This window comes from Fopius arisanus, unplaced genomic scaffold, assembly GCF_000806365.1.
Source record: "Fopius arisanus strain USDA-PBARC FA_bdor unplaced genomic scaffold, ASM80636v1 scaffold00051, whole genome shotgun sequence".
Taxonomy (NCBI): domain Eukaryota; kingdom Metazoa; phylum Arthropoda; class Insecta; order Hymenoptera; family Braconidae; genus Fopius; species Fopius arisanus.
Genome location: NW_011887790.1, coordinates 490,036 through 505,803, shown reverse-complemented (window position 1 = coordinate 505,803; position 15,768 = coordinate 490,036). Strand labels below are relative to the sequence as shown.

The 15,768-nt window shown below is 36.6% G+C and overlaps 1 protein-coding gene across 4 annotated transcripts in view; it reads right to left on the bottom strand.

Annotated features, from left to right (window-relative positions):
• The window catches only part of bi (T-box transcription factor bifid), a 64,376-nt gene extending 48,960 nt beyond the window's left edge, over positions 1–15,416 (bottom strand). For all 4 annotated transcript variants that reach the window (XM_011307044.1, XM_011307046.1, XM_011307045.1 and 1 more), the window contains exons 1-2: positions 13,648–15,416; positions 9,377–9,704 (exon numbers count right to left, since the gene is read on the bottom strand). In XM_011307044.1, the coding sequence (XP_011305346.1) occupies positions 9,377–9,704; positions 13,648–14,389 (1,070 nt within the window). In that variant the 5' untranslated portion in view covers positions 14,390–15,416. The remainder of the gene's footprint in view (positions 1–9,376; positions 9,705–13,647) is intronic.
• Between the last annotated feature and the right edge of the window lie 352 nt (positions 15,417–15,768).

Here is a 15,768-nt window from a genome sequence, read left to right as displayed (position 1 = left end):
ACTCATGCTTCAATAGTGGCGCGTCACGTCTTCATCGCACTCGTTACAACCTCATGCTTGTTTCTCGTGTCTTCTCACCGTGGAGATCGTTATTATTTCAATCATTCATCCCTTCATCCCTCAAAAAAAAAATATAAATATCAATACGAGAGCATTCATCCTCAAAAACAATTCTCATATAAAAGAAAAAAAATTTCATAACAATATCTTCAAACCGAAAGTTAATAATAATACCAAGGAAATCAATGAATTTCTCGTTACGTAAAGAAAAAAAAATGAAAGTTTCATTGGGAATAATATAATTAATTGATGTTCAGTGGTGTTCAATAAAAAATGAATAAATTCTCCGGCAAGTCAAACGGTAGTCATGATGATTATTCATCTGCAAGTAAAAAATCTCTCGGAGATTGAAGAAAGTGAGAGAAAAAATTCACTGAAGAATTATGTGATTATATTTCAACTGTTTATAAATCGTATAGCTTGATATATGTGTTACTACGTCCTCTCAGTCTCTGTCCTCTCAACTCGCCGCAAAACTGGCGCTAGGCATTAAAGCGACGTACAGAGATAGCCAACCCATGGTAAACGGTCATTATCTATTCACGCCACTAGCGTGCCAATATAAATGCTAAGTGGCGAAGCGAGTGTATACCGTCAGCGTCAATTGGTCAACACTGTATGGTTGAGTGAACGAGGGAAAATAAAAGACATCGTAGAGAAATATGGAGAGTTAAACATTGAGGAAAAATTCCCTATCAAGATATCCTATTTTTAACCTACTTTTTCGATTATTTTTCGTTCGATGCTGCAAGTTGTTTTATTGAGTAATTGTCGACGCGTCGATTATAAACCCTCGAATAAGTTCAACGCCACAATTCATTGAATCAATCGCCCAGTTAAACTCAAAAGTCAAATGCTTTTGGTGGGAGGTACCCTGAGTTTGTTACTGCATTTTTTAATTAAATTTCTCTCAATAACGGTATACGGTATTAAACTGGAAGAGTTTATCTTGTTGGAATGTTTAGAAATATCTGAGACGATTCAAGTCAAATGATGATTAAAATATATAATTTACAGTTACAAGTTAAATAGTTCACTGAATTGTGCCAATCCTTATATTTTTATATAATTTTTACAATTTTAGTGATTAATAATATTTTATGAAAAAGCTGCAATGTTCTAGCTTGCTTCTGTAATTACACATCAAACACCGAAGAAGTTACACGTGAGGCGTGAAATACTGTCTCGCCTCTGTGATTTCTGTAAATGCTTCTCAAACGTCACAATGCATTCAACTCAGCAGATAATGAAAAGTAGGAAAAAAAAAAAGTAAGTACATAAGCCCCAAGTACATCCGCGCAAGCATAAAGGGATATTATTCATACACCTAGCATCGTAACGTATACTTAATTACGCCAGTCGGTTGTGCTCGTAATAATAATTAACACTACATTATCAACGTCCTTTCCTACCAGAGATGTAATTCTTGACGTGACACATTAACGATAAGAAACACCCGATAGGTGCGTACAACCGTCATGATACTGTTCATGCTATATCAAATATGTCCATTGGCATTACGCACCGAGGACTACTGTAATAAATGGCTCTCGATGGTCAAATAGAAGAGCAATATTTAAATTTGCTGATAGCACGGGCATACAAGTAGAGTGTATACATGAAAAAATAACTGAACAAAGTGAAAACGAAATTTCAAACAAAACAACTGGAAAACTGACGATAAAGAATAATGAACAGTAGATATTATTATTATCCAGTCAATATATTTCAACGCCCTTCACAATACGTTTGTGATCAATTATTTAAAAAAAATAATATCACAACGCCAAGTAAAAAAACGTAAGAAATGGTAATGCACTGAATCAAATTAATGACCCTTTAATGATTTCATAATTTATTTCATAAAATATGATGAGGCACTTAAAGTGTTGTTAAGTATTAAAAGAAGCGCGAAAATGTACACTTGGAAGTCGCATTGCGTGTCAGAATAAAACCGATGTGCCGATGTGTTATCTCGTATAATCGCGTGTTACCAAAGCCGGGGTCTTATGTATCCTTAACAGAAAGAATAACACCGTTGAGCACCCCATGTTTAACTTGAGGTAACGAGCTGTGCTGAATATCCAAATCCATGAAAATCATACACTATATTTCTGACTGAAATCGATGTATAGGTGCTTAAGAATAAAAAATAATCAATACGTAAATTATCGCTGAATATGGCAAATAAGGAGAAGTGTCAGTGAAAAATACTTAAAAAATGGGAATAAAAGGCTATGATGAAAATGTCACTGATGATAAACATCCCAAGCGTTAAAATCATAATGGCGATGCGATGATGGTTATCATCCTTGGAGACGGCAAAAAAAAAAAGATAAAGAAAAGGAGTTTCCTACCCCCACAATGCAACGTCGCAATACAGCTCTTATATACGTCCACGCGTGCATGAATACTTAACCACAATCCCAGTAACCTTCCCAACTTTGCCTCAGTGTTGACCTCCGTCACACACACGCTCGTCTTCCGTTTCCCTCCCAACACCCCCTTTTTTTTCTTCCGAATACTTCACGTCCACTTCACCAACACCCCCGGCAACGGCATCATCGCGCCAGGAAACGTCGATACACGGCAGAAAAGAGGGGAAAAAAAACTCAGGAAAAAAGAGATGTGGATGCGAAGGGCGGTGGGAGGGGAGGATGGGGGTTGGTAGAGAGAGAGAGAAAAGGAGAACGAAAGAAAGTATGGTGGAGGGGGAGGGAGAGAGATCGTGGAACACAGCGTGACACTTCCTCACTCGGTACAAACGCGATTTTCAGGCTCACACGCGCGTGCAGCTCGGAGAGAGCCCCACTACGGCTAATTACCGCCCTGGGACCCCCCAAAGGGTCGCCATCCCCTTGCACAACTTCTTTATATTATACGATATTTTTCAGGTTTCCCTGTACATGTATATGAGGGTGTGGAGATGTCATAGTTCTCAAGTTGTAGAGAAATGCCACGTGGATTTCAACAAATTTCAAATGCAATTATCAGCTTTAATTTTTATCAGGGATGCCCAATCCGGTGATTTTTTAACAATTTTTTTATTTTTGATGATGTGATGTATTTTCGAGGAATTAGGGTGGTAATATAATAGGGTACGGTGTATTTCCAGATCGTATGTATTTTTCTGACGTACTGCTATCATTTTAATCCATAGTTGTATCAAATTTCCGGATAGTTAGAGACTTGTTTATATTACATACGCTAAATAGTTAAACGGAAAAATAAACTTGGATCGAGTATCTTTCATGAAAAATATATAAAAGATATACGTAGGGAAATCCATGTAAATTTAATGTGGTGAAAAGCCTCATCGTCGTCAATCATATTGTCTTTTGCTGTGGTTGTACATGAATTACGAATTCATGATAAAAAACTACGAAAGCTTCGAAACGTCCTTTGCAACATTGATGCATTATTTGAAACTGCAGCCTGAAAAATAACTGCAGAATATTCAACCGGTAAACAATTCAACAAAGATTGATTAAAAAATGTGAAAAAAATGTGAAAAGTCATCTTAATTCATATACAACCACAGAAAAAGTCGACAATATGATCGACGATGGTGGGAATTTCGACCACATTGACCTCCCATGGAGTTCCACGGATATATATTAACGAAATAATGAAAAATAAGTCTCCATTTATATATATCGTAGTACACTATTTGAAAATACCGCCCTGAATTCATCAATCAACTGAATTTGAGATGTATTTTTAATTAATTTGGTGTCTTTAGAGGTATTTGGTGGAGAAAAACATACATAACGATGTGATAATCCCGAACTGTTGAATCGCGATGTAAATCTGAAAACGGTAGGCGGTTTTCAATCCACTCTGGCGACTTGACAGAGGCGACGAGAGATTAACGAGGACCGTGAGGACAAGTTTTGTTAAACCGATTATACACGGCCCACGCGCCCCTATCGTTCCTCGAAACGTCTCTCACTATACATCTTCTCGTTTTACTAACCATCTCCTCCGGCTTCACGGTTTGTTTGCCATAGGCCCCCACCACCCAACCCCCTTACCGTGCTCGTTTAAACCAGAGAGTGTCTGTTTGATTTGAAAATCAGTGGAGATTAAGCCGCTTTCCATCTTTATGGTCTCGCGTGCCGCAAAGTGGATATCCCTGACTTCTCGAGTCTCAACATCAAAATGACAGAAGGAAACTATAAGTGACAGGGAAAATCATCATTTCAAACTATCCTCAAAAAATATATATAATCTTACTTAAACAATTACTAATCAAGGAGTTCCCTATTTCAATCATTTACTGACCCCCCGATGCTTTACGCAAAATCAATAATTGAGCTGTATTTCCTAGCTATACCTTCAAGGGTAATTCATTACTGGAAAATAATCTAGTAGCTATTGAATTACTGCGGATATAATCTCTTATGCATTTCCCTTTCTAACAAACACTATTCACATTTACAACGGCCACTTTACTCTTTTTCTTCTTATTTATTTTTTTTTTTTGACACTTTTAGATCATTGTACATAATCTGGAGTGAACCCATTAATTTCACAATTGTCAGACGAAATTTACAATTGATAGGACCCCTAAGGCCCAGGAGAAAAGGAAACGTGTTAATTGTAGGAGAGTAAAGACTAATATTTACGTTGCAGGATTGAAAAAAAATCTTATGAATATAAGGATTACAGGTCGAGCTGTAGCCCAAGGCCTTTATCACAATTAATATGTAATTGGGATTATGTATAAATAGAATAAAGATAGACTCAGTGGTAGATGATATATCGATTTTCACTGAGCAATTAACTCTCTAAATAGTTTTTGTTACAACGAAGTGAAATTATGAAATTTATCGGAGCATATAATAACCATGATCTATTCACCACTTTCATTATATGAAAGCATTATATAATGTTCTTCGTTCCATGTCATCATAAGAGTGATTTTTTGAATTCTCAATTTTTTTATGGCAAATACCAACGCCACTGTACGTGAATTTTTTTTTTTCTGAATGGCTGGCCAACTTCGGGAGATCCAGCTGAGAGTTTTGCAGAACGAAAAGGTGAAGAACGAGAGAGAACAAGACGGAAAGAAAGGGGAGGAAGCAATTTTGGGGCCTCAGGGGCTCTACTTCTCTCCACCGTGAAACCTCACATCAGGCTTGTGTCGCTGTGGTTAGTATTCGCATTTGCACACTACCATAAACAAAAAGGAATGAAGAAGGAGCGAAAAAGAAATTCGCATGCAACGTGGTAGTACACACGTAGGGCGATTGGGTACCAATACAGGTTTAGGGTGGGGGTCCGGTGAGACGCGGGTATAATATCTCGTTTAGAAAGATTACAGGTTCGAAGAAGCTGCCAATGTATAAAACAAACATCGTTAACCGTGCCCTATACTTAAAGACCTCTCATTCTATCCTGCATTATTTACCCTTCAAATATGTGCATCTTCCAAGCTGAATTTTAGACCTCTCACTTTTCCATCGTTCAAACCACATCCCCGGAGGTCTCTGAATCTTTTCCATACATTTGTTATCCTTTTTCATCCACCCAATTTTTCTCTCTTATCTTACCTTTTCCTTCAATTACAATTAATGAATGATTATAATACCAGTTAAAATCGTATGAGGGTAACTCCAATTTTTTTTTTAGTGTGACTTAGTAGAGAAAAGTGTTCCGCAATTATACCCTACGTATACCGATACCTGCTCAATTCCCCGAATTTCGCAGGTACTGCTTTTTTCAATCTCTTTTTACTGAATATAAAACATTTCTGGTTATATAATTCTTTATTTTAAGATTAATGATTATCCCTAAATTAATAACCCTTGAAAATATACTTTCAAAAATTTCCATACACTCATAACTATTTTAGGTTTTCTCGCGAATTGAGACCAAATAAAAAATATTTTTGAAATAAAGATTATTTTAATTCTTGAAATGATTAAATTGGTCAATTCAAAACTGATGTCGTTACCCCAAATTTCTTGAAGGCTTATTATAGCTTATTCTGAATGACAACATTTATATAGATAATATATTTTACTCTCATTAATATTTCACTCGCTTTTTTTAATATCCCAAAAGAGTATTGAATTGGTAATCGATATGACTTTCTCTACCTTCTATCTACCGGTAAGTCTATAATACATTGTCTCTAATATATTAAGACATACCTATCAACCCCGAAGATAAAATACCATTCACTATCAAAAGTGTAATTTAGCAAGGCCGTAATTATCATTGACTCGAGTACAAACTCCCAGCAATTGGCGCCCTCCCTTTTCGTCCCCGTATCATACATATGTTTTATCCTCGATGCTGATGTTTAAATGGCCAGACGACGCGTCCAGACCGATTTATCGATGCAGATTGATTTAGAGCGTTGAGACTTCCACCATAGTCGCGAGATTACACCTCTCTCTTTTCTTGCCGCCGGCTCAAGTTTAACTCAAGGAAGACGTAAGGCGCTTGAATAGATGTTGATAACGCACTTGACCATATATTTGCCGACGAAAAAAGAAAAAAAAAAACGTACAAAAATTGCTCAATAATTTATTTCACTTTTTTATCGTATTTGCTTGATTAATATGCAATTTCATTAGACATAATGATACTTGCGTGATCGCTTTAAGATAGAGTAAAGAAAGATAAAAATAATAATTGAGAGTGAAATTCTAACATGCCATCCACCACAAAGGATTATAGAATCCTCTTCATCCATAGACGCGACCCAACTCTCACGCACCTGTCCGTCGCCACGTTAAATATGCAGAGGTGAACATACATGCTCACCCTTCTGTGTGACACGTTCCTTTTAACTACAATCTACGTTGTATATGGTATTATATGGTTGTGATAATTCCCTAATTCTGGAGAACTTCATTTCTCCCGACCAGCTTTTGCTCGCAAATAAAATTCAATTTTTTTTTTTCATTCTACGTCTTTTAGCTGTGTGCACTGTGGGATAAATTAATTCTTGCTACCCTTATTACGTTATTAGTTGTTAACTATAATTAGTTAATCCGATAAAGTTAGAGATATGAAAATTAATTTACCCCGGGCTTTTAATAGCTAGTAGATTTTTGAGCAAGAGGCCCTGTAACTTCTTTTTTATTTTTGATTTTTATTCTGCAAGACATCTTTTTGAATTTCGACCTTTTGTTCATCCGTTTATTTCAAGTACTGTAGGTCATTGCTAATATGTAATTAGTTGGAATATATTAATTGATGGTGTTATGATTATAAATAAAAATGAAGATTTTAGTGATTCAGTCCGGAAAATAGAGAGAAGCATACACGGAAAAAATACTTGAATCAAGTATTTATTAAACTTGATTGAAGTATTTATTTCTTTCCGTAGAATGGGGAGAAACGCCTTGTGCTTTTGAAAATTCTTCCTCATTCCTGATTCCGGATTTTCATGATTCCTTTGTTTACTCATTTCTCTGCAAGGTTAAACTACACTGAAATGGTATATTAAGCCCAAGTGGTGTACGTTATTTTATATTTCAGGGTGCAGTAACCGGCCAATTACACGCGGGGAGCGGAGTTGTCCGCGTGTATAATCGGCTAGTTACTGCACACTGAAGTGTAAAAATTGAATACCTACGACTGCTCTTGGTATTTGAAGAAATACAATTTGCAGAGAATTGCCATAAACAGCCATGATTTATTTTTTTCTACCAAATCAGATATGCAGGGAAATTAAATATAAGGATTCAAAAAATCGAGGGACGAAATTACATAATGTCTTCATGCCCCATGATTCTTAAAATATTTTTTTATTTTTTCAATTTTATATTCTTATTTTATTTATTTATTTTTTTATTATTTTTTTAAATATTTCCCAGATATTTTCAATAGATGTGGATGGGTATATATATAAACATTTTTTACATCCTGTCGTTTAAAAATAAAATCTCCTCTATATGTACGAAATAGAACAATGGCTAGGATGAGTGGGAGAGTACATCCGGAAAAATATACTTGAATCAAGTATATTTTATACTTTATCCTAGTATATTCGATGTGATGAGAGGTTAGAATCCCTCAGAACCTCAGAGCCACCTTGCGGTAGTTTTCATTTATCAGACGTTGAATTTGAGCGAAAATTAATTCTTCAGCAATATTACCATTGAAAATCGAAAGTACCAGAATCAAGTATATAATATACTTAATCTAAATTTTCGCTCCATCCATTCTTTCTTCCTCTAGGTACACACGGTAATTTACTGAATACTTTTAAAATTGGAATTTTATCTTTAAATCATTATTTCAATTCCTAATCGGTCACACCGACTTTAAACCATCGTGATCAATCACACCGTAAAGGATCTATCGTTTGATCTCTACTAAACCTCAGAACACATATCGTATTGATTCCGAGATATCAAGTCGACTGGCTCCTGCATCCAGAGTTCATAATATTTTATTTCTAATAAACTATGAAGTTGGAGTCAGTCACTCGAAAAATTACTTTTGAGGAGTATCTTGAATTTTATCTGTTATGATGCTTGCACACGGACGATCATAGGAGTAGAGTGATCAAAGAGACCGAAAAATATATAAAAAGAAATGGAAAAAAGGAAAATTATGAGAGGAAAAGTTTCCAATCGGGCGTTGAAGTGCGCGCGCGAGCACCTCCCAATGTCTTTGTAACCGACCGCAAAAGCAGGTCTTTACACCGCACGACAGAGAAGAAGGTGGTAGATCCATTCCTATCCCCTTTTTTATCTTCAATTTTCTGCTTTCTTTTTGACATGTATATTTTTCCCCTTCCACCCACTTCTTATTTTAATCTGTACTTATGCACTCGAATATTTCTCGTCATGTACAAGTGCAGACACATGAAAGTTTGGAGACAAAAGTCCAAACAAAAGAGGAAATGGAGAGAAAAGACGGGCTTTCGATCGACGATTACTTATAGCTGTGTCGATTGAATTATTGATAGACTGTGTGGTGACAAAACTAAAGAATCTAGCGATTATTCAGAGAAGTTTCAATTCGCCATCACGATTTTTCCAATAATAGAATACAGTATATATCTAGAAAGTTTGGATGACGTACTACTACCTTTGCATTTCACTTCAACAATTGGTAGAAAATTTACACGATGGCTGAACTGGGGAACATCATGTACATAGAATATACACCAATCATATAAAACAAAATATATCGTCAGTTTTGGTAATCCATACAATCTAGAGTCATACTCATTGTTTCACTTTCCCAATTCGATGAACAGATCTTAGCAAGCGGATGTTAACGTTCGACAATTATCAAGAATTGGAAAAACGTTGGTATAATAACAGAATGAGAAAAAATATCTTACCGGCCGCTCTTGGTAATCACCATTTCGGTTCCAAGTTTGTGGAACTTTTCCCAGAGCTCTTTACCCTCGAGGGTAACTTTCGGATCATCAACAACACCATCGTCCTCAGGAGGATGAGGTGGTACAAGATGATGGGGTGCAGCCAGTGGATGATGGGGGGCCAGAGGTAGTGGCGATGAGTGCATCATGCCCGGAGGCAGTGGCAACCTCAGTGGCCTCATGGCCGGTCCACCTGGCCCACCCTGATGGTGGTGATGTAGAGCTGCTGCTGCGGCTGCCAGGACGGCAGCGTTCGCTTCCTCAGGCGTGTGAGGACCCAGTCCAAGACCTAAAAACAACAATCACCAACATCATACAAGGAATTGATAAAAATATTTCTTACTTCATCAATAATACTCATTCATCCTGAAATTTATTACCCATTGACATATTCAGGAGTGGAATATAATCACGCAACTAGTTCTTAATAAGGGGGTGATAATCTCCGAAATATTATTTTGTTTAAAATTATTTTTCAATCTGATACCGATATTCTTATCAAATTATTTGATAATCCCTTCATCCCGATCGGTGGACATTTTACTATAGAAAGAAAAATTATTGACCATCGTCCATTTACTAGTCGGCTTACCGTAGCCATCTAAAAAATATATATCAGTCTATGTGCGACCATTGAAACTAGTGAGAATAGTATTGTCTATTAGAAGATAAAAAAACGACGCCATTATCAACGCCTCGATTCAGTAGGAAATTATATATAATGCAGACTGCTACAGACAAGATAAGGTTTCAAATTGGAATCAAATGATCCTTGGATAGCACGCTCTATAATATAATAATGTTGATGGAATGAAATTGATTTCTTCCATTTAATTATAGTTTGGGATTTTGGAGTTACATTTTGTGTTGCGGGTTAGATGACCATTACGAATGAATTGGGATTCAATCAATCGATTAGTAACTAACACACTGAGACGCAGAAAGGCTTTTACCGAGAAAATATACTAGAGACGTCTAAATGCCTAGAATTTTTACATAACGATTCAGTTTAAATTCATGTATGAAAGGAATATGTCTTGGTTTATTAAATTCAATTGGCAGAATGCAAGATTTGAATTTCATAGCCAATCGGTATTTTTCGGTACCATTATATAAATTTTTCTTACTTTGTATTTTCAAAATGTTCGTTTTTAGTATTCGCTTGTGAAGAACAATTGCATGGAACCTTTCATAAAGATTTTTATATTCAATAATGCAACATTTTTTTATGCTGCATGAAAGGTGATGTTTCTCGTCACTATAATTGAAATAAATTTCACAACTAGTCGGGAAATTTTATGTTTGCCTGTCAAAATCCACTTGTTAAGTCCACGATGACAGAACCACGCGATTTGAATTCTTTTCGCTATGATGAAACTCGAAACCACAGCAACAAGTGCAAAAACTTTCCGGAAGAAAGTTGAATGAGGCTGTTTAATCTGCGCTCACTTTCCAAAGAACATAAATAAAAACGAATCCACAATCATTGGGAATCCATTTGCAATAATAAAATATTTTCATCAAGAAATTCATTCAAGAACATTCACAGCTGATAATTCTCAAGAAACACTCGCAAAATTAATTCTATAATCTTTCATCTAAAAAAAATCATCATCATTCATTATTGTGTTCTTTTTTAATAAAAAATAACTGAAGATTACTCAACTGACGAATGAAAATATTAATATAATTTGAAATATCACGGAACATTCCGAAAGATTTGAGTTATTCCATCGAAGATATCACGTCCATGCTGCTTTTTTCAACAGAATGATCGATCATCACGGAGGAAAACAAGCCAAATGCGTTCGCTTCGGACTAGCTCGCCCTATTTGTTCTCTTCGTTCTCTATGGTCAAATCCCTGTGTGTATACACTCACATCAACGAATTCGTCATGCTCCGGGGAAAAGGCGCTTTCTCGTATGAGTTACTGACGCACAGTACTAAATGTACACGGGATACGTCCACGCGTGAATGGATATCACATGATACCAGGGAGAATGGTCCTCTGGACGAGTGCTCAACCACAGTTAACACCAAAAAATTGAACTTCAATCAACACTCACACTCTTCATCCTTTATGTCTTTAAAACATGATCTTGCAACCATTGATTATTCTTCGATTTAATTATGACTGACAGTTAAGTACGTCTCCCATGATCTCTGGCATTCCATCATTTTTCACGTCTAGGTTCATTATTTTTTTTATTATTTTATCCACTTGTTTTTCATTTTATTATTCATGGACGGCATTTTTACATACGTAGTTCGTGGAATCGTGCAATGACTGCCCACCATCACTTATTGTATATGATCTCCAATGTGTGGCCGATGCAAATTAAGGGTAAGCGACGGATATGTCACTGAGGTCGGATTTTAAAAGACCACACGCAACCTAACCCCTTTTTCATCATGGTTTAAATTAACAATAATTAATGGCGGTCGAAAGGTTTTTCAATTAACCATTTTTTTTTTATTCAAAATTGAATGAAGTCACTTCATAATAAAAAAATAGACCTAAAGTGTGTGCTAGAATTATCAAACCTATTCGATAAATATTTAAATAACCAAATAATCGATTTGTCCAAAGAAATTGGGAAATATTTCGTTTAACCCATAATAGAAAGAATATATATATGCTCATGTTTTTGCTGTAAAACCCAGTGGTTTTGGAGTCGATGAGTTTCTGAAATCGTCGCCCTTTATCTCTACTTTCATTAACGCATCCCTTCAGTCTTAATTATCCCGGGAATACTCGAAAATTTATTGCTCTCTTGCATGCGCTTTTCTAACTTTATGCGCTTTTCAATTTTTCATTCTGCCATCTTTGCTTTCTGAAATTTGACTGATGATTAACCATTGTTCTTCTAATAATTTACAGTCAATTGTAATTAAATCCACAAAAAAATTGCGGAAAGATGTAAAGAAAATTGAATAAACTAATGAGATAATTAATGAAATTTCATTTTTGTTGTATTGCCACACACTCTTAGGAGTATATGTGGAGCATTGATACTCATCTTATAGTCAACATTAAATTTATTGTTCATCGCGATGGAATGTTACATAATTATTTGCGTCAGGACCAATGTGTCAATGTGGAGGTAAAGAAGAACTCGAATGACTTTGTTCTGTGACGCGCATCGTTGTGGCAAGTCGAATTTCGCATGCATGAAAGTAAGAATTAAATTATATTGTATGTAATCGCGGATATCAGGATAGGACTTTGATTGCTAATCGAGGACATTGATAAAATGCTCGGTAACAATTGCACTTAACACGGAGTGTGCGTGTTATTTTATTATTGAATTTATTTATTGCTGATGATATAATCGAATGAAAATTCATTTTTCATGGACGTCGGATTGAAAGCAGAATATACTAGATTCTAGAATGAAAGATGCTTACACACGAAAAGATATTCCGTAAAAAGTACAAAAAACACTGATCGTTGTAATTGTTCATAAAAAATTCAGATGCATATTATGGATATAAAAATAATTTAAAAAATGGGTAATAGTTCCATAAAATTTTCCTCAACCACCATTCGCTGTAGAATGTTTTCACGGACACATCGATTATTTTTGTAATAATTATATTAAATAGCTACAAATTTACCAATTGTCTCAATGGATTCACTTAAATCCTTTCTGTAGCAGTTACTTTTTGAGAAGAGAGTATAAAACTACTCGAAAATAGTTTGACACAATCCAACACGAGAGAATCACGAAAAAGACAAATGGATTTCCCCTACTCCATTGAAGTACAAGTATTTGCGTGGTAAATTCGCATGTTGTCCGGACGTTACGCAACGTATATAACCACACGATGGGGCCGAATCATAGTTCGTGCTATATTATGATCATATACCAAAAAATTTCCGTATGAACAAACCAACGAGAAATGAATTTTTGCTGATAAAATAGTTGATATAAACAGCCAGTTAGATCAAAGTGAGAGGATAATCAAGAAAAGAATCTCTAGATAAATCATCATAACAATGGATAATGCGAGAATAAAAAATAATCGTATGGATTTAATTATTTTTTTAAACTGACAATGGAGTTGACGTGATTAATTCCTTCCTGCGCTGATTAGTCTTCCACCATAACTTGTTTAGATGTCAAAAAAAAAACTTTTGGTGTATAACTTTCATTGAAATTACCATCCTGACCAATACATATGTTTGTCCATAATAATATTAACCGGTAGAATAAAGAAATAGACAGACCTTGAGGCGTGAGACCGTGAAGATTGAACTGCGGATGATGATGAGGACTTCCAATGAGTCCTTTAGCTCCTAAGTGATGTGCGTTTGGTGAGTTATTGGTGGGAAAGTGTGCCCCTGGATTGCAGAATCCGGCAGCAGCCAAAGCGTTAAAATAATTAGCAGCCGCTGCCTCCGCTGAATTGTGCGATAAGTCTCTTTGATTATTATGCGGTGGTGGTGTTTCAGGTGCAGCAGCTGGACTACTGGGTCCACCAGGGGGTGGTGATGCACTACCCTGTGATGAGGATCCCCCCAAATGTGTTGAATGAGTATTGGCAGCGGTCAACAACGAAGAAACACTAAAATCAGTCGGTCTGGGTGCCGCCGGTGCCGGTAAATGGCTCGTTGCAATATGTCCGTTACCCTGACTCGCCGAATTACTTATCGCTGAAAATGGCGAGTGTTGATTAATTGTTGGCCCTGCTGGTGCGGGGTACGCCATCCCAGGCCCCCCCGTCACCCCTCTGTGACCCGTTTTTCCACCCTCAACTGTATCGTTATTCACAAGCTCAAATTTATCACTATTGCAATCGTAATAATTTGTATCAGTGCGTTTATCACGGTTGGGGTAATCAGTATGATCGGCTGACACCTCCTCGACTGGTGTTTCTAATTCTATCTTTGGGTGAATACGCTGCGGTGCCTGTAATGGTGTACTGGCGCAGTGGGTACCCCTGCACGGCGTGTCTTGTTCGAATCTCATCGAGATTAGCTTCGGTTTTTTTTTATGGAGTCGATTACTCTTCGAGTGACTCAATAATCTCCTACTTTATCCCTTTGAAAGAGATATTTTTTTTTTCACCTTCAAGTCTTTACGTATCCGATATTATTCCCCGTAGTTTCTATCAATAAATTTTGAAATTCTGCATTTGGATTTTTAATATTTCTCTTTCAAATGTTTTCAACTAGCAATGATGTGCATGCTCATGCTGGTCTTTTGGAGCGTTCTCGCGATATTGGACGAAGTAGATAAATTTCTTTTTTAAAAACACGCCCTGATCTTGACCCCAACAAAACCGACATCTTTCGAATTGTTTTTCGGAAATTTTAATATAATCGATTCATTTGTTCACTGCACAATATCACTTCAACTTGTAATTCACTTCATCAGTGATTTATTGCATTTACTTTGTTTATCAATTATGTCAGTGGTATCACGTTGGATCCATCGAATAAATTCGATTCACGTCGCGAGCACTTTGCCACACGATAACATTATTGTCAACTTTGATTGCCCAACTTTTGCGATTGAAAATTTTCGTTCAACTATTATTTCATCATGCCAACATTTCCCCTTCGAAACTCGCCACCAAAAAATCCTCAGTGAATATCCGAACAATTATATCCTATTGAAAATTTAATGACAATCCTATAGCCTTGCCACAGCGTCCGACGGCCGGCAAAATTGATGGTAAGTTCCCGGCATTACATGTCATATCTTTAATACCCTTCAATCTCTAGCCAAGAATTCTCATATAATTTTCACAATTCTCACAAAATAAATACGTCTCAAGAACTCTCACTTGGATTTACCACAAAATAAATAACCACTTGTTTACTAAAATCATAGGAGTAATGAATAAAAAGGGTTGTGTAATAACCATGAAAAAAAAATCACTCCGTCGTAATTCCGTTTACTGGTTAATCCGTTATTTATCTCAACGTGAAAATGATTTTGACGACGTGAAGTTTTGTGGCCGCGTAACAGACTAAGGTGTTACTTGGGTGGCGCCGCGATGGTCACTGAGCAGCGCTAGGATTGACACCTCCTCCTCTCGCTCACCCCCACACCTCCCTCACGCTCAGGAGCGCGCGGAGGTGTTGGTGTGCTAAAGTCCCCGAGTAGTATCGCCTTGGCTCCTAACAGCAGCACCAGGGTGGGGAGAGAGTTCCGCTTGCCACTACCCAAACGTTATACACAGCGAGTTGTCCGGTTTAGCACTGGTTGGAGTGAGACACATTGCACAACACAAAAAGCCTGGTGCAATCTTTGTGTCGAAGTCACTGGACTGGTGAGTGAGTGTAAATGTGTGTACAGAAGAGACAGAAAATGCATGAGCAATGGATGAGGGGGGGGGGGGG